We start from the raw sequence: 27517 nt of genomic DNA, 5'->3' as shown, positions 1-27517 counted from the left end.
TATCTATTACGATTTACGTTAAGCGGCCCAAATTCAAAATTGAAAGTGTTTTTTTACACCTTATATGTTAAATTTCTTTGTAAGTACTAATATTTACAATTGTATAATAGCAGTGTGGCACGAGCGGATTAAACGGGATTACTAAAATTCATCGATTGTATGCGTTTGGATTATTCTGCTCAACAATAAGATCCGTTAGCATTTAAGACCATCAACATCAAAACCATATAAAAACAATACAAATTGAAAATATCGCTAAACCCATTATGTGATCATTCAACCCCCTTAGGGTAGAATATCTCACTTCTTATCGATATCTACTTGTAATAATTTAATCACTGTTAACTATAATAATGAATTGTTAAATAACACTGTTATTGAATAAATGATAGTCACTATTCACATTTGTAATTTATTTCATAGATATATTATGCAAATAATAAAAATATCTGCAATTCATCAATACTATTTTAAATTTTTATAATAAATATATATTTGTTTTGATATGGTCCGTTTAAGACAACCAGTGTTGGGAAAGATAACCAATAATTTTATCTAGATTAAAGATAAAGATAATGACTAAAGGCTTATATAATATAAGGATAAAAGATAAAAGAGAATTATTTAAAATAACATTTAAGGTCTGACTCTTGGCTATATTTTTAAAATAACTCTTTTATTTAATGCCTTAAGGTTTGATGGAATATTCTTAAAAGTAAATAGGTTAATAAATGATTATTATTTAAATTAGTATTAATTATACCTACCTATATTTCAATATCTGTACAAGTAGTGATTACTAAGTGGCTTTAAATTATTCATAATTTTTTAACTAAATTTAATTGGGTTTCATAAGGTAACATTAAGTTGTATAAAGATAATATACTAGTATACAAGTATATTACATTTGGTTGTACTAGAATTTGTATTAAAATATTTTTTTAATATAATAATTTAAATTTTAAAATACATATAAATGTCACAGTTCACATATTTCAATTATTATTATATGACAAATTATTAAAAACTACTAAATAAAATAATAAAATCTTATTTTAATAAAAATAAAAAAGAACTAATTTGCTTGATTTAAAATCTATTATCTATCGACAGACAAAACGCAAAAATATAAGTATAAGATAAAGATACTCTGGATTTATCTAGATAAAAGATGAAAGATAATTTGGACGTTATCTAAATTATCATTTGAATAATTTTATCTAGATAGTCCCAACACTGATGAAAACATATATTAATCATCAATTTCTGCGATTTCCTCGTACGTCCCAGTAAAATATATAAAAATCGTTGATTTTTAGTACAATTTCCAACACGAATGTTAATACTGGAAACGCGGGTAAAAATAATAATAATAAAAAAAAAAACATTTGATGCATTTGTATAGAAAATTAATTTAATCATACATATAAGTTGTACACGGTAATATTGTGATAATATTATCATATAAGAATATTAACATCAATTAATTATATAACTATTTATACGCTTTCGGACGAAGAGTTTATTTTTCTCTGAACGATTTCTACCTATTTTACGCGCATCGCGCTTTTACAATATTTTAAACATTTTAATCGGTTAATATTAGGTACGAAATGCATGTTTCATAATGTAATCGTTCAACAGTTATACCCACTGAATAAATATTTAATAAGTAAAACATGTTTATACATATAAACAATTACAGTACATATATGTATATATATATATGTGTTATAGTTGTATGAAACGAGTGTATAAGTAAAATAAAATTACAATCGATAAGTATATAATATACATATAAATATATGTGTAGGTATGAAGCGTATCGCAGAGCATTTCAGTATAAATAAGTTTTCTTTCAACGTGTACACGCAACTAATAAATTATAATTATTTAAGTTTGACTAAATTATTATATTTAGACGTAAATATAATATTTATATATATATAAATATGTACAAAATAATATTTTTTCAAGATGTTGGCACAGAAAATCCGTTTCGTTTCTTTGGTTTTTTTTTATTTTAGTTTTTTATTTAATTTTTTTAATTTTTTTTTTAAATTTTTTTCTAATGTTCGATTAAAATTCAGATTAACGATATCGAAACATCATAAAATATGCGTAACATTGAAACGTACACACTTTCCTAACATTACGGTTTTACGTGTACAATATTATTATATCGTTACACCATTGCTAAGGTTTATTGTTTTATTCATGGCTCGGACATCAGATCGGTGATCTGTTTGTTCTTTTTGCTTTTCACGCACCTCCCCTTATAGCATATTTCAGTCTCCATGGATACTTTGGTCGTGGTGGACGTGACCGGCGCGGTGGACGGTAACTCCGTGACCGCAGCTGATGTAGCGGTGGTCAGCTCCACGTCCGCACCCGCGAACACCGTCTCCGCGGTCGTCTCATCGGCCGCTGCGGTGGTCGCATCTTGCTGCGGTTGCTGCTGCTGCTGCTGGTGCTGCTGCTGCTGCTGGTCACCGTTACCGCTGATGAACTTGGCCAACATATCGGCCAGATTGCGCTGGAACGCTTCATCCTGCTCGTCGTCCGGATACTTAGACGCGGCCGACGCGGACGGCGGCGGCGGCGGCGGAGGGGCCACAGTGGTCTCGGCCAGCCGTTCTTCCGTCACGCCTTCCACCGCGTAGTCCTGCGATGGCACTGCGACCGTCGTCAGCGGGCTGGCCGTGGTCGTGGTCGTAGTTGTCGTTGACGTGGTGGTGGTTGTCACGGTCGGGGCAGCGGTCGGTGCGTCGGTCTCCGCGCTCGTGGCCGCAGTCAACGTGGTCACCTCAGCCGAGGGTTCCGACGAGGAATACGGGCCATTGAACTCGGCTGTCGGCTTGGTGGCCAGTTCTCGGATAGCGTTTGCCGACAGCGGACCCAGCGAGTTCTGCGACTCCGCCGTGTCCAGGTTATCCTGCGGCTTCTTCACGCGCACGCGCACCCAATGGCCCCTGCGGCCCGGTCCCTTCTTCTCGCTGTTCGGGTCGTGGGCTTTCTTCTCGTTGCCGAATTTATCCTTGGACGGATCCTCGTCCGCGGGCGGCTCGCCGCTGCTGTACTTGCCCGTCGATGACGGCGCCTGCGTGTACCTCGTGTCCAGCTCGTAGCTGTGGCTTTGCTGGATCGTCACCGGCTCGTTCCAGAACGACGCTGCCTCCTCAATTTTCCGCTGTTCGTCCTGGCCGGTGGCCGAATGCACGTCGTTTACGTCCTCGTGCTGTTGGACGGCCGCTGGGGCTTCTGTGGTGGTGGTGGTGGAAGTCGTGGTCGTCGCCAAAGGTCTCCTCGACCTGGACCGCACGTACTCCGATCGGCCTGATTGTGTTGTCCTCGACCTCAACGAACTACGCGTAGCCGTCGTTTCTGTTTGTTCGGTAGTGGTCGTGGTGGTAGATGGACGTCGTCTTCTGAGAGGGTTGTACCTCTGCGTGGAAACATCCGTCACGTGTCCGGATACTTCTTCAGAAGTCGACAGTTCTGTCGTCGGTTTCCGGGTCGTAGTCAACCTTTGCCGTGGTCTTAACTTTGGTCGTTCCCTAGGTCTTTCACTGCTTTCCACATTAGCGCTAGTGATTTCCACCGGCACTTGAGTGGACGATAACAATAATTTATCGTAATACGATAGGCGTTGTCTTAATTTCGGTGTTTCCGTAGAAGCCTCTGTTACCGCTGTTTGAGGTTCGTTCGAAACGGTTTGTGGAGGGTCGGATGCCGCTTGAACTTGTTCCGTCGACGACGATTGTTGGTTCAAAAAGTTGTTTCCCACTTGGTACTGAGAAAGCGGTTGGATTTGCTGAAAGTTCTTAAATATTTGTTTTTCAGTCGAACTAGAGATGAATTGTTGCTGATTAGCTCCTTCGTTATTTATTCCCGCTGACGGCTGAACATTATTTAATGCTTGTTCCTGGATAGTCTGAGGAGGATTGTCAAGGAATTGTTGTTGATTTTCAAAGAACGGTTGTTGACTCGGTTGTTGATTTTCAAATATCGGCTGTTGGCTTGGTTGTTGATTTTCAAAGAACGGCTGTTGACTCGGTTGCGGTTGGTTTTCAAAGAACGTTTGTTGACTTGGTTGTTGATTGTTGAAAAATTGTTGCTGAGGTAAAGTATCTAAAAAGTTTTGTTGTTGTTGTGGAACTTGTTGATCGGAAAGGAACTGTTGTTGTTGCGAATTATCAAATTGCTGCTGTTGTTGTTGTTGTGAATTATCAAATTGCTGTTGTTGTTGTTGTTGCGAATTATCAAATTGCTGTTGTTGTGGTTGAGAATTATCAAACTGCTGTTGTTGTTGTTGTTTTTGTATAGGTGCTTGAGTAGATTCAAATACTGTAGTTTGTTCAACTGGTTTTCGTGAAAATTTCTGTCTTGTTGGCGTTGGTGTACTTTCAATAAATTGTGGTTGTTCGCTCACCGAAGGAGATATTTCTGGTAATCGTTGTAATTCTGCCGGTGTTGTAAATTGATCTCTTTGTCGTTCTGTGACATCATTTACCGGTGTACTTGTACTAAAGCTAGATAATGTCCCTCTATGCAACGGTTTTCTCTGTCGACCTCGTTTAGTAGCAGAAGAAGTAGTACTAGTTATTGGAGCTCTTTCTGTTCCTCGCTGTGTGGTACTTGATACGGATTGTTGCAATGAATTCACCTCGGTTGGTAACTGAGATGTAAGTGCGAACGGAACAAACTCGGTTGTAGAACCTACTGATTGTGGCTTGGAAGATACAACAACCGACCCTATATGTGGCGGAGGGAATGGGATTTTAGAATAACCAAATGGAGGTTTGAAATTAAGTGGTGCCACGAAAAATGGTAAACGATCAGCCATTGAATCTATTTTAGTAATATCTAGTGAAGATAAATAAGGAAGTTCAAATTTAACGTATCCCCTTGGTGCATCAAGATCAGACGGTCCAACAAACACTTTGGGTGAACGAGTTCCAATCGTATCTAACACCGGTATAGTTTTTGCGTCCTTTAAAATTGTCAAAACTTCATTTATTCGGTTGTCCAGACGTTTTTCCATGTAAACAGAAAGTGGTGGTTGATGAGGTGGTGGATATGGCGTTGATGTTTGTATTTGTTCTGTAGAACTTGGTAAATTGAACGTTTGTTGTGGCAGTTGTGTTGATGACGACAAGGATTGAACTTTTGGTTTTGATTTGGGTTTTACTTCTACAAACGATTCTTGCGATTCTTGTTTTGGTTTTGTTTCCTGGAAGTTTGGAACAAAGTTTTGTGGACTTTCCGGTTTTGGCCTCAATGACTCAAAATTAGGAGTAAATGTTTGCTGTGGTACTTCTTGTTGCGGAAGCTCTTGGAAAGTGGGAATGAATTGTTGTTGTGGTTCTAATTTTGGTTCTTCGAACTTCGAAATAAACTGTGATGGTGGTGGTTCTTGTCTTGGTCTCGTTTCTCGGAAATTGGAAACAAACTGCTGTTGTGGTTCTAATTTTTGTTCTTCAAATTTGGGAACAAACTGTGGTGGTGATGGTAGTTCTTGTCTTGGTCTTGTTTCTTGGAAATTAGGAATGAACTGTTGTTGGGGTTCTAATTTTGGTTCTTCAAATTTGGGAACAAACTGTGGTGGTGATGGTGGTTCTTGTCTTGGTCTGGTTTCTTGGAAATTTGATTGTACATTCTTGGGTCGTTGTTCTGGCCTTGGTCTTGTTTCTTGGAAACTAGACGATGGACCATTTTGTGGTCGTGGTTCTTGCCTGGGTCTTATTTCTTGGAAATTTTGTTGGACATTTTGTGGAGGTGGTCCTTGTCTTGGACTATTTTCATCAAAGTTTGACACGAAACTTTGTGAAGATTCCTGTCTTGATTCATCAATATTTGGCGCAAAAGATTGTTGAACCTGCGGCTTGAAATCCTTTGGTTTTTCTTCGCCGAAAGAAGGTTTTTGAAATCTATTGTCATGGAACTGGAAAAAGTTGGAAGATGGGTTTCGGGAATCCTCTACAAACTGATAGGATTGCGGGGAAGCTGGTTGTTCGTTTTGAGGCAAAAATTCAGGACGCTGTTCTTTTAATTGATTGGGAAAAGCTGGTTTTTCTGGTCCGAATAACTGCGATGGTGGTGGGAAACGACTAGTGTCTTGTTCAAAAGATGATGGTGGTGGCGGGGGTGCAAAACGATTAGGATCTTGTTCAAATTGTTGGGCGCTTGGAAACCGAGGTGGATCGAATGGTTGTGGTGGTCGTTGGAACTTTAATTTACCAGTCTCAAAAGGTGATTGTGATTTTATATCCAATTGTGATTGTTGCTGTAATGGTCTATCGACTTGCAATCTAGGTTTTTGTCTTTGCAGTGCTTCAATGGGTACGTATACAAGCTGTACTGATCCCTTGTTTTGTTGTTGAATGAACGGAGATTCAGGAAACGTTACTTTGTTCTCTTTTGGTTGAGGCTGGGGCTGTTGCGGTATGAACGTAAACTGTGGTGTGAAGTTGGGAACCCCTTGGAATCTTGTCTGAAACGGATTCGGTTGACCGAAAAACGGCACTGGGAAGTGCACGGGTTGCGGTATTTTCGGTGCTTGCTGTTGACTGAAAAATTGACCCGACGTAGCCGGTGGTGTAGTGATTTCATATGGTTCACCAGACGGAGCTCGGTTGAAACTGTTTTGTTTGGAGTTAAAATTAAACGCACGGGCAGACGGAGCTGCTGGCGGATTCAATAAACTACCGATTTCATCTCCACCACCCGTAGCCTCGTTGGGCTCCAGATTTTTTTTGCACGATGGGCAACTCGCCGTAATTGGTACCCAATCATCGATTCGTTTTGATGGTTGATCAGGTCGGCTCCATTTTTCCTGTGGCCTCACTGGTTCGCATAACAAGGCCGTGCAAAGGAGCACGACCAATCTCCACCCTTTCATGATCTAGTGGAACCTAAATAGAAAAAAAGTTGAATCAGTAAATGCTGTAGGATATTCGTTATAGATTTTTTTTTATCATCTAACTATTATTTAATATTAATTCATATTATGACTGTTGATATATATTCAATGACGATAAACATTTAATAACAAATTATTAATTTTAGTCGTGTTGCACGAGATAATTATATTATATATAATATATATCTTAAGGGAACCTCTGTGGAAGTGAATACTTCCATGGTTCTTCAGACGTAAGAGACGACTTAATAGGGTTGCGTCAGTTGTACAGCCGGTTAGGCAAAATTTTGTCTTAAGAGAGGTCAAAGCACACTTTTATGTTGATTTTCTCGTATCCATGTGTGATTAATGCTAACAGTTGAATTTATTATTGGTTATTTTAACTGGAAGAAAAGAAAAATCATAAAAAATCCACAGAGATAATTTTTTGCTAAAACAACCAAACAAAACTATAAATGGAGTTGAATTTTATTTCGCTATTTGGGCTTCATGGTTTGTTGAATAAATTTGAAAATAAAATTCTAGCAGTTAACTTGTCAATGGAAAATTAATAATTAATAATTATTTATTTCTTTGAAAAAATTTACAATGCATATAAAAAATAATACAAATTTTACAGTTAAAAGTTACTCGATTCATGTATTTTACTCAAGTAGTTTTATATTTTTTTTTTTTTTTTTTATAAATGATAAATAATTTAAAAATTGTAAAATAGAAATAAATTCTAGAGTACAATACGATATTATTAACAGGTAGATATAAGAATTTTGGTTTTGTCGTATTTATTACGACATAATGAATTGTTGAGTAACTTATACTATTATTTATTAATGCCGGTATATCACCTGAAACCGATCGTGCAGATATTTTATAATATGATAATTGTCCACATCGGAACTGTTTGGATTGCAATAATGGTAATAATTTATACATGTATATAATATGTATCAGGTCACATTCAAATTAAATTATAAATAAATTACCCGAAACTTCGAGTAACGAAGAATTTCCACTGTCTATCGGGTACACTTTTTCAACACATGTTCCCCAAAAACAACAATACCTGATACACTCGTACACCTGTACAATATCGCAGTATTTGTATTCATGAATCAATGCGTTTACGCATAGTGTCTATAATATACGAAACTTGGCAACTACAAGACGAAATATCGGCACGCTCTTTATAACAATAATTATTTTCGTGACATAATTTGTTTGAAAATTGATTATATTTTCTTATTCGAGGAAAACCAAACTATTCCAAAATAACTGTTTTCTTTTTCAATACACAATACCCTATAAGAGTTAAATCGTGCGTACTGTGAATAATAGCTGTATATTTTACATTGTAATTAATTTCATGGAGGATGGACTGATTGTTATGAATACCATATTGAACTGTTACAGCGTTATTGTCATGCTGACTATTAATAGGAAACATAACGAAAATGTTTAGGTTATTGTTTTATCGGACGGATATTATTTGTATTAAATATTATATCCATTAAAACTGTTAATGATTTTACTTAGTCGTCACGGTTCGGTACGAAAACGCGTTGATTACGAAACGAATAATATCGATTGATTGATTGATATTATCAAACCGTGTGACTCACACCGAACCAGCAATGACGCAAAGCAGGGACGGATCTAGTATCAGTATTGCGGAAGGGGTGATTTTTCAAAAGGCGCGTAACACATACGTTATACCTAAGGTAACCATATATTTTCTAATCAAAACGGGACCAAAAAAAATATATTTTGATTAAAAACAATTTTTTGTGACAAAAAATTAAAATTTTATTAAAAACAACTTTTTTTTTTTTTTTATAAAAAAAAAAACGTCTACTTAAAGAATACAATATGTCCATATTGATACATCATAATTATATTTCGATACACACAGCCCCGATTCCGTTAAAAGTCAACCATAAAATATAAACACGTTACATGCACACGCAATAGTTAAATATAATAAAAACAGTAACTCATTGACAGATTAAAATTGAAGATCGTTATTCTTTACTATTTTCTGAAAACGGGATATTTTAGTATTCTGAAAAATTTCCTGGGAACAACGTGACAAAGGTACGAAAAACTGGACAGTCCCGTTCAAAACAGGACACATGGTCACCTTAGTTATACCTGGTTTTCGACTACAGTTTATAATATATTTTAATCAATTTTATATTTATATTTATTTTAAATATGTTTAAAATCGTGGTTAGTACGTTTAAAACGTCTAATAAGCTTCAAATTCTTATAGGGTTTATTTTTTCGAGAACGAGGCTGTGAGTGATATCTATCTATTATGTAATAATATTTGTGTATTTATTTAGCCTCAATGATATGCGCCAAACAGTCATCAGTTTTGACCACAAAAATATTATTTATCTTAAAAATTATTAAAAATTATGTCGTGTTCAATAAACACGCGATACGGTGACATTGTTTTATTAATACATTCCAATTAAACATATTACTGCGGCTTATTATTGTACAAGAGACACGCGGTTTTTTTTATTTTTTATCTCGTTAATGTCATTTTGAACAGACAGTAATCGCTTTGCACACGTTTTTCTCGTTATTTGTATTTATAGTTCGTCGGGTAAGAGACGGGCATGCACGCACTCAAAACAAACTAAAAAAAGTATTACGATGAATAACAACAACAAGAAAACAAGGTACGTACCTACCCCACACCTCACCAACGTGTACCTACTCGTATACATAAGTGTTCACGTTCAAAAACAGGTATTTGGAAGTTCAAACTACATTTTTTCTCAATACGTTGTCTTAATTGTTCCTGTTTTTCTGTACTAAAAATAACCACTGCAGGCTACGAGAAAACAACGTTACCTGCTCGGTACCGACGGATAACTCGAGGCGACCGAGTTTGATGACGATGGTTTTGTTTTTCAACAGTGAAATAAATCTCATAATGAATTCGTTGGCGAACGGATATTCCGTTTAACAATTAACGCGTTCGTACTTGAATATGGAATGATTACTAAAAGGTAATGTTTACGACGTTTCCGACGAGGAGTCCGCAAAAGCGAGTCGAAAATCGACGCGAGGAAATAATACGTGGAAAGCTCTTGGCAACAAGTCCGTGTCACGTTCAACACATGATCATACCGTGTTGTCCAGCAACACTGGATTTCAATACCGTTTGTACGCGTTGTGGAACGCGACGAGTGTGCCGCTTGCGATGAGCGCGAGAAGAGTTCCAGGAACGCCTTAACTACCGGTGTATTTTGTTGTCGAGAGAAGAAAAAAAAAAAACCAAGAAAACGAATCGTTAAAAGCCGGCAGCGCTATTGGAACGCGAAAAAGAGAGAAAACGAAACCGTCGGAAAAACTGCTGCGCCCGTGCGCATCACCCGCGGGCTCGTCCTACATGTGCGCTCGAGTCGCAAACGCGTGTAGGCTCGATTGCCATGTAGAGTACGGCGTACGTTAGCTTTAATTGTTACGCTGGACGGTGGGCAACGGCGATCGCACGCGCTCACTTTTTTTTTTTACGTTTTCGGAGTCAACGAACCGTGTGCACACCAGAAATGTGGTATTTCTCTGCCGACCATCTTGTCGACGGCGTTGGCCGACCAGCCGAGATCAGCGCACCTACGTCGGCTGCACGCAGATCCGTAGAAAGCGAACTTGTAAACGCGCGGCCGATGGATCGTCGGCACGACGGTTCAACATCAAACCGGTACGGTTAACGGTCTTGTTCTGACGAGCAGCACGACCCCCGAGATTGGGTAGTAGGAACAATCAAAAGTGCAGTTGACTTAACGGATATGGGCGCCTTGGAAAAAGTATAATTTTCCTTGTAGAACGGTTGCATTTCTACCGAGTGTTATCTGTGAGATTTGTGTGACTCATTAAGCCAACCTAGTACCTAATAAGTAACGATTATGCGAGTTTACAATCTTTGCCACTTCGACGATCGGTTAATCTATGAAATTTAAATTTAAACAATGGTACAACGGAAAAGATACACGTATTTTTTTTTTTTTTTTTTTTTTTTAATATTTTACCGCGCGATGGTCAAAATGATACAATTTATTCGTGGGTAATTATTATAATCCAAATATATTTCAAAAACCAAACTTTTCAGTGTGTGCGGGCAGTTGGTGAAAATCCTTAGAATAAGCCCTGGTACGGTTGACGGTCGCGGGACGCGCGCGCATACGATCGGCGTGTATCGGGTTTAACGAATTCGATTCGCTCACGACCGGTCGGACGACAAAAATGCGAGCGCTCGACGAACGGCGAACGTGCGCGGACGAAAACGAAAGCGGTCCTGGAACGGAATTCGAATAACAGTAACAGGTACAGTAATGGTACGCGCGCCTGTGAAACGTGTGGGCACACCGTACGGGTATTGTTACGCAATAAAATCTGGTTCCCGGATCGTGTGCGATCGGCTGGTAATGAAACGAAATCATGCACGCCTATCTCCGCGGAAGAGCAAGTTGAGCGGTGGAGTGGTAGGTGCGTTTGATTTCTTTTTGGAAATCCAACCGGTCAGCGGTTTCCGGCGGTGTTGTGTTACAGCCGCGATCGAAGGGGGAGGGAGTAATAATAAACTCTTGATATTCCTACGGGAAAGTACGAACGGACGTCGCGAAGAACTTTGCGAGCGATTATACTTGTGCGGAAAGCCAAACGGCACGGGACATTTCGTCGACCGTTTTCTCGGCGGTCGACGAGTAAAGTGATCGTTTAAGTTAGAACTCACGAACAATGTGCAATAATCCGGGCAACCGGTCCGAAACTGTGCGCGAAAAGGAATTCGAGATTTTACCCGAACCAAACGATTTATTTTCATCGTATTCCACTCGGAGATAAAATTAAACGCTCGACAAAGTGCGATTGCGAAATCGTTTGAACGCAAAAAGAAAAAAAAAAAAAAAGAAAAGGAAAAGAACGGTCGATTTTTAAGAAACACATATCCTTGGTAAAGGCGTGGAAAGGAGTGTTCACCATGTGCAATACATTATATGTATGATATATCTCACTCCACCTACCGGCAGTGTCTTGGTTTCCCCGTTACGTGTCCATTTCGAGCGTTGACTTTCTGACTTTGACATTAGATTTCGAAACGTGAATTTCGTCATAAAAAATAACATTATCGTTTATCGGTCGTTTACGCTGCACAGAAGTCGTATGCGTTGCATATCTGAATACGATACACGAGTGTAACAACCCGGTGGATTCATTTAAATACCATACGGTCTTGAAAATGAGCAAATAATCTTATTATATGGGCACTCGTGTGTCTTCTTACTTAAATAGAGCCTAAACCACCAACGCGTTTGAATTTTTGATGTATCACCTGCGTGCGAGAATCGATTCGTCAATAAAAGTGACGCAGCTCCACTGTACACGATAAACAGTATTATGTTCGTGAGTATGTTTATTTTTTTTTCATTTTCAAATAACGTTAGCAATATAATTGTTAAACATATTCGTCTCGGTTTCACTAGAACGTAAAAAAATAGTAATGGGGGGGGAGGTCTGCGATACATGCGCTTAGCATACTATTATAATACTTCGTCAAATCAAAAATGTTTAACATTAATCTCAACTCAACGTTTCTGGTAAACGCTTCGCAATATTACGGCATAGAAAAATTAGGTTTAAAATTCATAAGCCAAAACTATGACTACATCATCTAATTTGTCTTCGACTAAATCACCGTCATTTGAACAGTCATCCTGCACATCGAGTCACACATAATTTGTAATATTATATAACACTAGTCATTAATATATTATGCACAATAGGTGTACATATTATGAAAATAAAATATAACGTTCCGTCGCCGTTGGTAGAATGTGGTCTCGCCTCTGCTCAAATGACTAAACGAAATTATATTTGAATTGCTAAACCAAATAATACATTAAATCTACGTTCAAATTTTAGGTATTTTAGGTATGTATATATACATACATATAAATATAGGTATATTTTAATTTCCTGGACCAACCAACTGTTTTTTTAACCGACTTGAAAATATTTAAAACATTTTTTTTTACTGGCACTTCAAATTTATGGATATAATATACAGTAGGTAAAGTAATCAATATTTTTCTATTAGTAGTTTAGTGTTTGTCGATAATGAATAATTTATTCACATAGTTAGACCAACATTTTAAGTTTTCAATAATTTGTATATATAATTTTATGTAATCATATAAATATGTTAACCAATTTTAAAAATAATATTCTATTGATATATACATAAATCCAACTGACGAAGACATAAAAATCGAATTAATTCGTTTTTTTCTTAGAAAATCAAAAGTCAAAATACAGAATATAAAGGTAGTCTTAAATAAATAAAAAAAAAAAAACTAATGGTATACCATTATAGGTATACCATATAAGCATATATATATATATATATGATTACTATTTTGTACATAATATTTTGTATTTTTATTTGTTACGTAAAGGATTTTTTTGTGAAACTAATTTTGAACAGAAATTCACAAATTTATAATATTGAAAATGTCGTTTTATTGATGAACTGGTGACAGATTTTTTTTTTTCACAGCAATTTCTCGTCTTTGTATATATGTATATACATATCGGTACATATATTTACAGTCACAATGAAACGATGAACGGGAAATACTACGTTTTTCTCCGACAAATCCTTGTTTATCACGTTTATCATTTTTGACACATCTCGTAGACATTATATTATACGTATAGAAGTGCATCTATGTATAAAAATAATAATCATCATTTCCGACCGAAGAATAGACGCGCCCACCCGCTTTCATTTGCTACCTATCCCGTCGCGATGACTAGCCGTCCTCTAGAAATCTCGCCGACCTTCACCAATTCAAAGCGAAAGTTTTCCATATTATCTCGTGGACAAATGGTAATATTTTTACTTTTATTTTTTTTTTCCAATTCGTTTTTATATTTCGGGATTATTTCCCACATTCATGATCGATCATAATCATTGCCACGTCGGGGCGAACGGCCGTAATTTGGTCGGGATGAGACTGCAGAACCATACCGATGCTGCTGCTACTGCGGACAGAATGTTTGAGCTACAACTACAAATTAATACAAGAGTATATACAGCCTCGCAGTGAAAGCCCCGAGTACGTTGAACCGTACGATTATAATGAATAACTGTTAATAATTAATATTGCGGAATGCGTTTGATTGTATTTCGTTTTGTTTTTATAATATTTAAATATTATTAAACTAATCCCATCAAAAATTATGGTCACGAACAAAATTATTATTCAGTCGGGACGTGAGAAAAATGACGAGATATTTCGAGTTTATATTTTAACGGTCGTTGAAACTTGAATACGAATTCTATCATGTTAGAACAGATTCGCTTATAACAATATTATGACGTGTGCGCACACAAAGAGATTGTGATAATTTTATCTAATTACAAGGATAAGAGAAAAAAAAATCTCTTTTTTTTTTTAAAAAAAACGTAATTATATGTGTTAATAATAATGTTCAATAAATGTTCTATGTAGTTTGTTGAAAATTTACAAAAATAAACGAAAAACATGTCCGTACAAAATGATGAATTCGAAACAGTTTTTCATTCATATTTCACGATTATTTCCTTAAAACGCGTAATTCATAACTTCAAAAGACTTGTCGATCCCGCCGGTAACACTCAGAATGAGTGACTAATACGATGTTATTGTTCTTAAATAATAATACTATAATGATTTTAACGATGCGATGTATTGTTCGATTGACGGGATCAATCAAAGTAATATCATAACGATAAAACCCCAAGTACAATACCCCTGTTAAACTATAAAATTATATCACGTCCAGACAATATAATTTTAATCTAAACGATAAATTCTTAACGCTTTACGTCGGATGCTGATGCAAAAATACAATACACAATGATATTGACAAAGACCACATTCGTTTTTTTTTCCATAAACATTTTATCATGATACATACACATACCAATACGAATGCGTAATAAATACACACCCGTTGATTAGTGTGCGAGAATGGAAACAAATTAATGATCCACATCGAATTATTTGAGCGAAATTTTTATATATATATATATATATAGCACTACCAGCACGTTATGATATAATCAATTTTATTTTATTTTTTATTTTTAAATTTAATGAGCCTTTGCCACTTAAGCATTAAGGCTTGACAATAGTAAATCGTATTATCTATTACTACAGGTTACTGAACGGCCATACCAATATCGTGTAACATATAATTTATAGATAAATCTATTGGAACAAATTAATGTCGAACGATTGATAATTGAACAGCTGATCTAATTTTATTATGTTTCATAAATTTAACCTCGAAATATATTTTAAGCACCGTACGTGAACGATTTATATTTGCAATTTTAGAAAATATACAATAATAACAACAGCAATAATAGTAATAATAATTATACACTTGTTTATTGGCGACCAAAATAAATTACATGTATCTCACATTTTCCTATTTATAAGAAAATATTAACTTTTTTTTTTTCCATAAAACGATATTATTTTTCGTGAGTCGTAATTTTTTCCTAATTTCTGCAGTATTAAGAGTCAAGCATGGAGTCTAGACAGCAGACACGTCGTGTCAGAATCGAGTAGAATTCTACAAAAATTATGATATCGCGTTGCGTAAATTTCACACAATATTTATTGGTTCGAAAAAATTATGAAAAGCTATACTCGATTAAAATCAAGTGCATGTCAAATATTATATAATGAACACTCACATACATATAAACGTATGTATACAACTATGTTTTAAAAATAAATAAATATATTAATTTTTTTTCAGTAGCGTACCAAATTGAGTTTTGATGGTAATTTTTTCCATTCGATTGCAAATCATATTTTTAACATGATATTTTAATCAAACAAAATTCCGAAATATGTGTTTACTATAACGCGTATAGCGCGTTATGTGATGGGAACGTCTTGCTGCCAGCCGGTACAATATAGTTGGTTATTTGTCGTGTACCGTCCGAACACGGTAGAATAATTGGAATAATATTCAACACGGAATCAATGGAAAACGATTTACGACCGATCTTCTTCGATCAACTATACATATTATTATTATTAAACCAACTCTCTTCTGAATAATAATAATCGGTGATAATAAAACGATGGCGCCGGATCTTAAAAACTGTGAAAGCGCGTGTTATTGACAAACGAAAATATTTTCGTTGTAACAACCATTAAAGCGTTAATAAAAATGGAATTATTAGTTCATATCCGCCGCCGGACCGCTTACTGCAATGAATGAAACGACGAAGAAAACCGAATGTACATAATATTATTATTATATGCATTATCATCTGCCTACCAAACGAAAAGATCGTACAACTTGCGCAATGTTTACGTGCATACCACGAAGACATCGAGAATTTTCGTTTCCTTTTAAAATGACATTCGTTTCGGTTTATATCCTGTGCACACGCAGCTAATACGATTTCGTTACAAACAATCGAGTTTTATGTATACATATAGCACGTATGAGCGATATCAAAACGGAAACACAATGCAAAACGTAGGTATACACGGTTATGTAAAAAAAAAAAAAAAAAAAGAAAAAAGTATAATCCTGTCCCGCTGTGTGACCAAATCATTAAAAACGGAAAAGGTAGAAGAGCGCATACGTGTATATATACGATACACACAAATACTTTTCAACAATGACCATAACGACGGCATCGTACAGTCGTGAACACTCTTATTATTTCACACGTTAATTATATGTCCTCCGATTGTTAGATAATAAAACCGTGAATTTTTTTGCCATCTACTTCGTATGTAAGACGATGCAACGTAATCGCAAATTATTATTTTTCTTTTTAGCAGTTTGTAGCACATGTTTATGATGTATATAGGTGTACTCGGATAATCTTATGAATAAATATATATGAATAATAATAATACACGTGTATAGACGAAATAAACTATGATTATTGTAATAATAATAATGTTCGGTTGTTTCGAGAGACTTTGACGCTCGATCCGTTCAAAATAAAAATAGCCGTACGGTTTTTTTTTTTTTTTTTTAAAAATTAGTTCATTGCTATACGAATTATTAGTTAAGACGTAATTTGTAAATGTGCATAATAAATGTTCAGAAAGGTCGTGTGAATTCGTATGGATAATATAATGCTTAAACATTGAAAAACGACCGTAAGTATATTAAAGAACTATAAATACGACGAACAAAAATATTTCACACGTTTTTTTTTTTGGATTAAATGTACTTGGGTCAAGGTATGTGTATACAATTAGAGGCAGAGCCACTGGGCCGCATTATAAAAAATGAATTACAACAAAACGTAATAAATGGTCATACCAGGTAAACGTGAAGTTAAACGAATCGAACGTTAAGTGTTCGTCACAACTGTTTAAAATGACGAAATATGACAATTAATCAAAATTACGCAAGATCTTATTAAATACCCATCTGAAAAATTGCATCATTTGACTAAGCAAATTACTGACAGTTTTGGTTCGTAAAATTGTTGGTAAAATAAGTAAAACCGCGAATTTACGTTATGCAACGTAAAAAACCATATACATTTACACACAATAACAGCAGTAACATACGATGTACAAATATTGATAATATTAGTAGTGTAGCTAGTGTTATAGTACATAATCATAATTATTGTACGGATGCATTTTGTATATTCTATAAGCTTAACGCCATAAGTCTTATGGAACACGTAAGACGGGCTAAGGGTTCGACGCATCATTGCATACCTGACGATTGCAGTAAATCATCACTCCCAACAAGTACAATATCTCACTGTTTAATTATTTTAATCGAACACACACACACACACATTAAACGCAATCGCATTATATTCGAAACATAGTATGGTCGGTATCAATATACTTGAGTTCTACAAAATATGAGCGGCCGTTACGCATGCAAAAGTTTACGGAATGAGAATAGGATTATATATTGAAAACTTGAATTTCACGAAACGTTATGTCCTGCGCCACAAGAATGAGGATGATGTTACGACATCCTACACGCCTCCTGACTGTACGTGACCTTTTCTCGATATTATTGCACACACATGGTATTACTGTTCATGATACTGGAATAATTCGAACACAGTTACTGGACTCTTTCGAGTTCATACTATGCAGTATTATCTGTTGAAACTCCCTAGTATGTAAAAGTAAACGTTGAAAAATACTGACTCACCGGAAATATCATTCGATCAGTTAAATGCATGTGTTACTCTGTAGTTTTGTTCAATAGAAGCAAAATGTTCTTTATGGTCACATTAGTTTCGCTTAATCTATATTCATATATAAAGATATACGTATAACACTTGATACAATATATCAACAAATACTTCGTTCAAAACATGTTTTGAATAGATATTATTGTATTGAATACCACGTAGTAAAATATAGTTTTTCAATGGTGCTGCTCATCTTAATTGTATTTGAACCTTAACGTTTATTCGAAAACATGTTTTATACTTAGTCCCTTTGTTCGATACTACAGTGGTAGGGTTTTGAAGAATAAAAATAATATTTGGATTTAGCGAATTTAGACCCGTAGTAGCCATTTTTTTACCGACCGAATTTCGGTACAGTTAAAGAGAGATCTAAATTTATATCGAGTAAAAGTAAAATAACGAATGAAACTGACATTGTAGCTGTATTCGATACGAAAACAGTAAAGCGAATAAATAAACAAATAAGCGTTAAACTACTGTCACTTTAAATGTATAATATTATTTTAATCCAAGAAACGTTTTAGATAGTACGGATAATCAATATGAATTGTCCACGTCAAGGAACGCGAGATGGAATTCTTACGGTTCCCGTTCAAACCGAAACCGTTTCCTTTTAAGCCTTAAGCCCGTTCAAACTTAAGCGTTCCCATTCAAACTTAAACCGTTTCCTTAAGCCCGTGTTCCAGAGGTGTTTCGAGTTGACGAACAGCACGGTTGTAAGCGGCGAACGTGATCGAAATTCGATTAACGTGTAGCATGTTTCGGTTTGTTAACGTACACATTTAATGTTTGTCTTATCTACCGTAGTTGGTGTAACGCGGTGTAAAAACTGTTACAAATATGTACAATTTTGTTTAAAAATCGTATCCCGGACGATAATCGTGTTTGTAGGTCCCGATTACGAGTGCCGATACCGTTGGACCACTGCACGTACACGACGGTGTTGGTCGACCGACGCATTACGGAAGCAGGATCGCCCGGCGAAAGGCAGAGGCGAAAATATATAATTTTTTTTATTACTTTTTGCACACTCAAGGATTTGGTCGTACTCCCGTTTCAAACGTTAACAGTAATGGGTGTTACACAGTTAAAACAGTTGGATGTTTTAGATTTTGCTGATGATAGTCGTTCATCTTGGAATTAAAAAAAAAAAAAATGTAAAACCAAAAACAAATACCACGAGATGTAGAGAACATAACCGCAACACGCTTTTTGATGTCGTGCTAGCATTTCGTGCTGCACAAAGCGTGTCGTACCGCGCACGATTTCAGTCCCCGGCGAAAGGAGACGCGCGCGTCCGGGCGGAGTGCGCCCGAGAGGGTGTGTGTTGTCGACGGGCGACGACGATTAGCAACAGTCGACGACCAAACGGTTAAATACTTACGGTCACGGCCGAGGGTGTGTTCCGGGAGATGCGGCCGGCGGACGACACGGGTATTATTCGGTGAACGTTGCTGTGTTTTTGTGAACGATTTGTACGGACCGCGCGTGGAAGTCGGATGGCGAGGACGGATCGACGCGAGAACTGAGACGCGCGAGACTGTGCGTCGCGAACGGTCGCGAGTGTATTGAACGGGTCGAGCGCGCGCGTATTGCCCGTCGCGGTGCACCGGAGAACGCGTTTCTGTGTGCGCGGACCGCGCGCGCGAAGACTGTCCCGCGGGAGGGGCAGGAGAAGGAACGCGGCCCGAAGAAAGTGGGGTCGGCCGGGCGCGTAGGCGCTACAACCGTGTACGATAGTAATAATAATAATAATAATAATAATAATAATGTATAAATAAAATAATATCGTAACGCGATCTGCGGAAAGGAAAAGTGAAGAGACGCTGGAGGGCGGGCGCGTGTGTACGTGTCGTTGGCATTGGCGCGTCCCAAGGTCATCGCGGCGGCAGCAGCGGTTCGAACAACACGTTTTCCGTCCGAACAGAAACGGCCCTTTTTTTTCCTCTTTCACCGTTGTTGGAATTCTCTCCCGGTCGACGATTGTTACCGCCACGAAAGGATTATTATTACGGTCGCACGTGCACGCGCGTTTTCCTCTTTGTCCTCATTCCCTATTCTTCCGTCTCCCTCGCTCGCGCACGTTCGTCCGATCGTCTCGTAAACACCACACGAGTGCGTTGTGTTACGGTTACGGCTGACGTGTGCGCAAGTCGAAACGCCCGGCTTCGTCCAGGGCGGCGTGAAAACGCATCGTGTACGTTGATTGCATTTGTTTCGCGCTACTCCGCCGACGGCGAAAATCAATGTTTCGAACGAAAAACGCATAGTTCCGTAGCTTTCGGAGCTCAAAAACGTTTTCGGCACTTCGAGACTTTCGAACAATTTCTTAACGCGCGCGTGCGCAGTAATATGTGCACCCGCTTGAAATGTCAAACCACCACCAATCGGTACGGTGGTTTTGGCCGTGCGCTCGTCAGTCGGCGAACGAGTGGTGTTCGAATCGTGTACGAACGTATGTTTGAAATTTTTTACATCGCGTTCGTACAACGTATACATTACACCTTGTGGCGCGCGGGGAGACTGTCCGGCACTTGGTTGACTAACGACGATTCGAGTATTTATTTTTTTTTTTTATACGTTTGTTGCTCTCCTCTTCGCACGTCCCATCGACATCGTGGTCGCATCGGGACGCGATCGCAGAAAAAAAAAAAAAAACAATCAAAACAATACAAATTAATATAATAATACGCGTCGGCGACGGTAGGTAACATATTGTCACGTCGGGCGCAACGACCGGCACCGGTTGCGGCGCGATTGTCCGCCTTCGAAAACACGATAGAGTACCTACACACGTTTTCGATCGACGGCCGAGATGAACACCGCACCGGTATTGTACGTATGGTTGTGTAACACTGTCCGCCTTGCGACGGCACCGGATCACGAATAAAATAACGTTTAATCGTATTCCTATCGGAATTTCACTTCGGTCGTTTTCAAAATCGTTTCCCCCAAACGTCGCGCACGTTCAGTGCATCCCGTCGCCATAAATCACCGGTTTAAGTGACTCTCCGCCTCGCCGAACTTGCACAACTCCGTATTGTAACGTGCGCTTTTGGTTGTTGCATTTACGCTTTTTCCAAATACTCGCTGCCAAATACATGATGGTTTTTAATCTCGCGTTACGACAAACGTTTTTCTATTTATCTGTTCAAATTTAAATTTATTCCGAAGAAAAATAAACATTTAGGTATCGCAACGTTTCGGCGCAGTATTACGTGTTCGCGCCGCGTTAGCCTGTGTACAGTGACTAGGGTTCGGATTTGAAATTTTTTTTTTTTTTATCACTTACTAGTTGGTCTTTTTAATTTTCAAGTAATTTTTTCTAATTGCTTTTTTATACAAATTAAATGCCTTTTTTTCACATTCTAAATGCTTTTTTTTATTGATTATATTGCCTTCAAATACGAATCCTAGTTACACGACACATACCCGTTTGTACGCCTTGTAAATAATATGTGCACCGTAGGTTTGATCCAACAACGCCCGACGTTCATGTACATACTTCCGGATGAAAAACTGTAGTTATTATCGAAGCCAGTCAGCGTGGGAGCATTGATTTTATAACATATTATCAAGTCAACGGTAGGAGGCGCGCGCACCTAAACATTATACCGGCTTGTGAGCGCCGCACGAAGGCATTACAATAATAGGTACGGGACGTTGTGCGACGAGAGGAATAGCCGGCCAACGCGTAGCAATTAGTCTGTTACGTGTTACACATTGTGTACAATTCGACTTTACGAACGGATTTTGAATTAAGTGAACTAATCGTCGGTGAATCGATTTTCCCGAAGTGATTCGCACCGTGTGATAGGTAAAATAATGACGCAATAAGTATTGTAAGTCATCTCTTAGAAGCCACAAGCGTATGATGACGAATGCGAGTAAATACATTCGTAGCGTGTGTAACAACCGCGATTATGGATCAGCTATTAATATAATAATGGTATGCGTTTACGTTTCTCGTCGTGTAAACCGCGAACGACGGCGTTCGCGATTCACGTAATATTATATTTGTAAACGTTTTGTTTTCATTTTTCGTGCACCAACGTGCACGCACATCATGGCCAAAAACGAATATTTTAATGAGGGAAACGATAACGGTATATTTGCTGCGTTTTTTTTTTTTTTTTTTAATTCAATTCGATAGTAGTTCTGATCCGCTTCAAACTACTCCCTTATCATTGTAGTACTGTAGTAATCTGAAATACCAATATATAAATAAAATTAAAATGCCATTCACTCACTGACTGATCGCCGAACATCAATCCAATTGATCTCATTGATTTCTTCGAATTGTTAATAGATTGTACTTTTTACTATGCACAGGTGTACCACGAGAAAGGATTTGATAAAAAATCGAATTTTTAAGGGTCGAAACAGTTTTGGACTACAGACTGGTTGTAGATATTTTCTCACTTTTTGATTGCTTGGAAAAAATTCAATTTTTTTTTATGACATGTTCATTTTGATAAAAAAAATCCATTGGGAAGGTATATGTAAATTACGTGTAGACATATAGATTAATAATAAACATAAATCGATTATACAAAGATATTGTGCACCAATTTAAGTTTAAATTATTTTTACGTCGAAATATAGTAATTACTCAAATCTAAAATAGTAAAATATCTCCCGGGCGAGGCCGGATAATTCAACTAGTTATATTATAATTTATTATATGATCATCCGGAAAAAAAACAAAAACAGGATCCGTAGCTGTACGAGTCGAGAAACGTTATTCATCGATTATTATGTAGATATTATTTGAAACTCGACTCAAGGTGCTTGGTATTTTTACGGCGTGAAAATATTTGAATGTAACCATAATATAATCGATGTTATAACTTTTTCCGTGCACTCCACCGACGAGGATTATCCTAAAGGGAGAAAACAGGTTTAACCCTCACATGCTACGAACACTGTAATACCCCATTAAAACCCTATAGCGGGAATATACACTGTATGCTACATGAATAATACGAGTAAATAATGCGTCGACGGTTTTATTTCGTTCGTCCATAAAATATACGTGTTCCCGTACGGAATATAATAATATCATCCATTTATCAAACCATCAAATACGTATTTTTTGACATCATAAAAAGATAAACATTGATTTATTTACCCTTATACGTAATATTCTATTGTGATGCATTACCATTGGCACTGGTAAATATTTAAATATAGCTTACCTGCAATGCATTTTAATGGTATCTATTTAAAACAATTTTTGTACAGACCATATATTCGAAAGGCATAAATTACAATTTTGTGTTAATATAAATCATGAAATACGGTTTGATTTAATTCAATAAACCCGTGGAAAATAAACATTTTAGAAACATTGCGTTCGGTAGAATTTGGAAAATTACATTTCTCGAAGTCATCAACAGTAGACAACGACGATGTTGTATATTATAGATTATCGTAGAAAAAATTATAATCGTTGATTTACTTTTTTAATTTTCGTACGTATAAATTATCATTAAATTTATAAAAGCCGGATGTTTACTATTTTCTAACGCGGAACAATAGTTACTAGTTTCAATGTCCATAAACAGGTGCGTTAGAAAAGTATTATTATTTTAAAATTGATGACAATGATTAATCATCAGACTCTTCATACACAATAAGAAGATGGAATTCATGTTTAAGATTAATAAATCATTATAAATCAAAGTTTCTATATATATAAAAAAAAAAAAATAATGAAATCCATACATAACTATAAAATAGTTTTTAATTTTTAATTTTTTAAATTTCTGTTCCGAAATTAAAAACGGTAAAATAAATTATATTTTTTTAATGGATTCGTTTAAAGCTGGCCTTTTATCTTAATGTTTATTTTACGTGTAACCTATTTAAAATGTTCATTTTTCATAAAATACGAGACTTACTTATTAAATATAAAAAATAGGAAATGTTCTTATTTTCAATTTTGATAACTATACATAAATATGATACGTAAATCATATTGCCGAACAAAATGTTTGATTTTAATAGGTCTTGCAATTTTTTCAGAATACGATTTACCACCATAGAACGCGGAACGGAACGCTACTAACCAAAACTCTTCTATATTTGCGTTCTATAACAAGTTTTCTGCTATTATGCTTAATTATTTAAACAGTTAGTCTCGTTTTAAGACTAACTGCTTGTAGTAATAAACGATCGTAATATGATAATATATTATAATGTTGTGGTGACGTAAACAACGCACCGCGAATCGTCCAAGTTATTTACAATATTGTCAGTGGATAAGGGGAAATCCCATGTTCTAGAATATGCGATGATTATTTCGTTTCGAGAATGTTCTAGATAATCGACGCGGATATACATATACCGGCTGGTCAGACGCTCAATCAATCAGTCCGTGAGTACAATCTGCGACGCACCGTGAATTACACTCCGCGACATATTCGGCAATTCCTCCGCAGTTGTAACGCGTATCGATATTTGTACATACATATTTATATAATATAGTGTCTATTTTAATTAAATTAAATTGTGAGTGATTTTTGTTACTTAAATTCCACAATGTAATTTACTTAATCAATAGACGTTGAAATTCGATAAACAGAAAATGATAAGCCTATGCAGAATAATATCCGCATTACATATATGTTGTTTAATCAATTTTATAAAAAAAAAAAAACATGTACACACAATCATCAGTAATGCTAATTTGTAAAGTGTTTAATATTTTTTCAAATTCATTAACCACGATAGTCAACAATTATGTTTTATTAACCTTAAACCGAGTATTGTTATTTATACTACCTTGCATTTTCGTACGTAACGTAATTGGATGAGGTATCGACGCGATAATAACGATATAGGTACCGCATGGGTAGGAGTTATTTACAACGCACCGAGTTCGGTTGCGAAGCCTCTTCGAACAATGATAAACGAGATGATCGAGTTTCATAATGTTCGATACGCTACTAACATGGCTATTTTTTAATTTTTTTTTTTTTTTTTTTAAGGTAAAAACGATTTGTGTAGGATGAAACGTATTGTAGTTGTTCCCGTTTCTCAGCCGGGTATTGTGATTTCTGCAGTGGTTTTCATTACGCACTACAATATAATACATACACTGTTCACGGTGAAAAACTGTGATACCATTATGTTTGGAGCTCATAAAACGCATTATTCACCTACACCAGTGTATATTGGACGTCAAAAGACAATGGATAAAATGTGTATCAGGTCAGAAAAAACAATAGGACTGCAGTTGATAAAATAAAAATTGTATTAAAGTACTTTTCGTGTACTATTATGATTGTTTTACCCACAACACGAGTATAAATCTTTTTTTAGCAGTTCGTAGTTACATGTACGCTAAATTATTGAGTAAAGCGCGATGAAATTATTGCTCATAAATAGTATCAAGTTCGAGCGAGCAAATCATTTTCGTTTTTTGAAATCACCTCGTACATTAATGTGGATATTTAGCCCATAATTTCCGTGAAACGGAAAAGGGATTAGTTACAAATAATTAATGTATTACAGTAAAGGCAAAACACATATAAATAATTCCTTATAACATTATGCTTTCGTATTTGTTATCGATTTCAACTTTCGAACATATACTACGCTGTTTTCAATTATATTTTTTTCTACCATCAAATCTTTTACGTAAAAACACTGGTTGAATAGTTACCGGTCCTTTGTAATAATTTTATGCCGTAGTGTAATGGTACGAATTATTTAATACGTATATTATATTGATTAATTATTAATACGCATTTAAATTTCTATACTATTATATATGCATACTTTCTTTGCAGACACTTGATCCGCGAACGCATAAACTTTCCATATTGGCATCTTGCAGATAAATAAACTACAATTTAACATTAGTGACTAAAAAAACGAGGCGTATTATGTTTGTACGCACACACACACACAGATATTTATTCTATATATTCTTGTTTAATGCATTTAGGAAATAACTAATTATTTCAAGAACGCGAATAAATATAAAATGAAATCATATTTTAATACGTATATTTAAACTCATATCAATAAGAAAACATTTTCACAATAATAATGAATCTAAATTTGATCATAAAAAGTAATACACTATGAGGAATGATTTACTATTATGATTTATGTGGTAAATTTTTTTTTTTTTTTATAATTCAATACAATTAAGAAAGAGGAATGGAGATCTATTTTTTAACTATGACAAGGCTAAACCTTTAGAAAATAAGAAGAATAAACTTAAGGGTATTTGATGAATAAATGCAATTTCAATCGGTAATATGATTTCTGTTTTAAAAACTTGTCTGTTTAAATTATGCTGTTTTTAAAAAATGACTTACATCAATATTTTTAATCAATATTTTAACTTAATACGTATTATTATTTTTTTTATATATTCGTATTACTAAGAGTTTTTTTTAGGTTCTTTTAATATTATTTTTCTTAACTTATATACATTTAAACATGATGAGAATCCTGGTACAAAATGTTTAATAATTATAAGCCACATATATTAATACGTTAAAATTAAAATTTAATTTAATTTTCTCTTTAGACCTAATATTTAATATTAGGTCTAAAGAGAAAATCTAATTTATACAAAAAATTATAAAAATAATTACGGAATAAAATTAAAATCGGTTTAGTCACTGGATGTAAAATTTTTAATTTATTCTTAATTTTAATTAGGTCTTATGATATATGATTTTACTTTTGGCTTTACTGCTGTGGTTAGACTCGCCGTTGTTGGACGGTATATGACCAATACTATCGTAATTTATTAGATTTTCGAATTCATTATCAATCGCCAAGGTAAACACGTCGCTGCGGGCAGATTTCCGATCCCTGATCAACTACTCCAGCTTTCACTTCAAACTTTCCTGTGCAGTCTCTGACTACGATATTATAACATATGCTCATAACGCATACGTACTTTTCACGTGTAATCGTTATTGATTTGTTTACAAACACTGCATGGCCTATAAGCCCCACAAAGTTATGATGATAATTGATAACTATTAAGCAAATTGTCAAATCAGTAATAGAAAAATCAAAAAAATGGAATGTTTAGGACCAATAAATGTTGTAAAAAAATAGATTCATGCTATCGCTGAAAAAAGTTCAGTCTACATGGATTTAAAAACAATCAATAAAATAAAGATTGGCAGACACAATTCTTAAAATTTTTGGAATTATAGCCTTCAGATATTATTTGATTCGAGTATGCTCCGTTTACATGGGTCGATGTGGAACGATCGTTTAGTTATTTTAAAAATATAACGAGCCCTAATTGGTGACATTTAACGTTCAATAATTTAAAAGAAATTGTA

General features: G+C 35.7%; 1 protein-coding gene across 1 annotated transcript; it reads right to left on the bottom strand.

The window, feature by feature from the left end:
* Positions 1-1769: 1769 nt before the first annotated feature.
* LOC112687546 (mucin-4-like) lies at positions 1770-19799 on the bottom strand. The gene is made up of 2 exons (XM_025560287.1): positions 19579-19799; positions 1770-6914 (listed from the first exon to the last, which is right to left on the bottom strand). The coding sequence occupies exon 2, from the start codon at positions 6899-6901 to the stop codon at positions 2216-2218; it is 4686 nt and encodes a 1561-aa protein (XP_025416072.1). The 5' UTR covers positions 6902-6914; positions 19579-19799; the 3' UTR covers positions 1770-2215.
* Positions 19800-27517: the final 7718 nt, after the last annotated feature.

The sequence above is a fragment of the Sipha flava genome, unplaced genomic scaffold (assembly GCF_003268045.1).
Source record: "Sipha flava isolate LNK unplaced genomic scaffold, YSA_version1 35765_pilon_pilon, whole genome shotgun sequence".
Lineage (NCBI taxonomy): Eukaryota > Metazoa > Arthropoda > Insecta > Hemiptera > Aphididae > Sipha > Sipha flava.
Note: the sequence above shows the minus strand (reverse complement) of the source record. Positions and strands in the feature narration are given on the sequence as shown.

What these genes read in the sequence shown, in the direction of transcription:
- LOC112687546 (XM_025560287.1), bottom strand. Translation starts at nt 6,901, where the DNA reads ATGAAAGGGTGGAGATTGGTCGTGCTCCTTTGCACGGCCTTGTTATGC.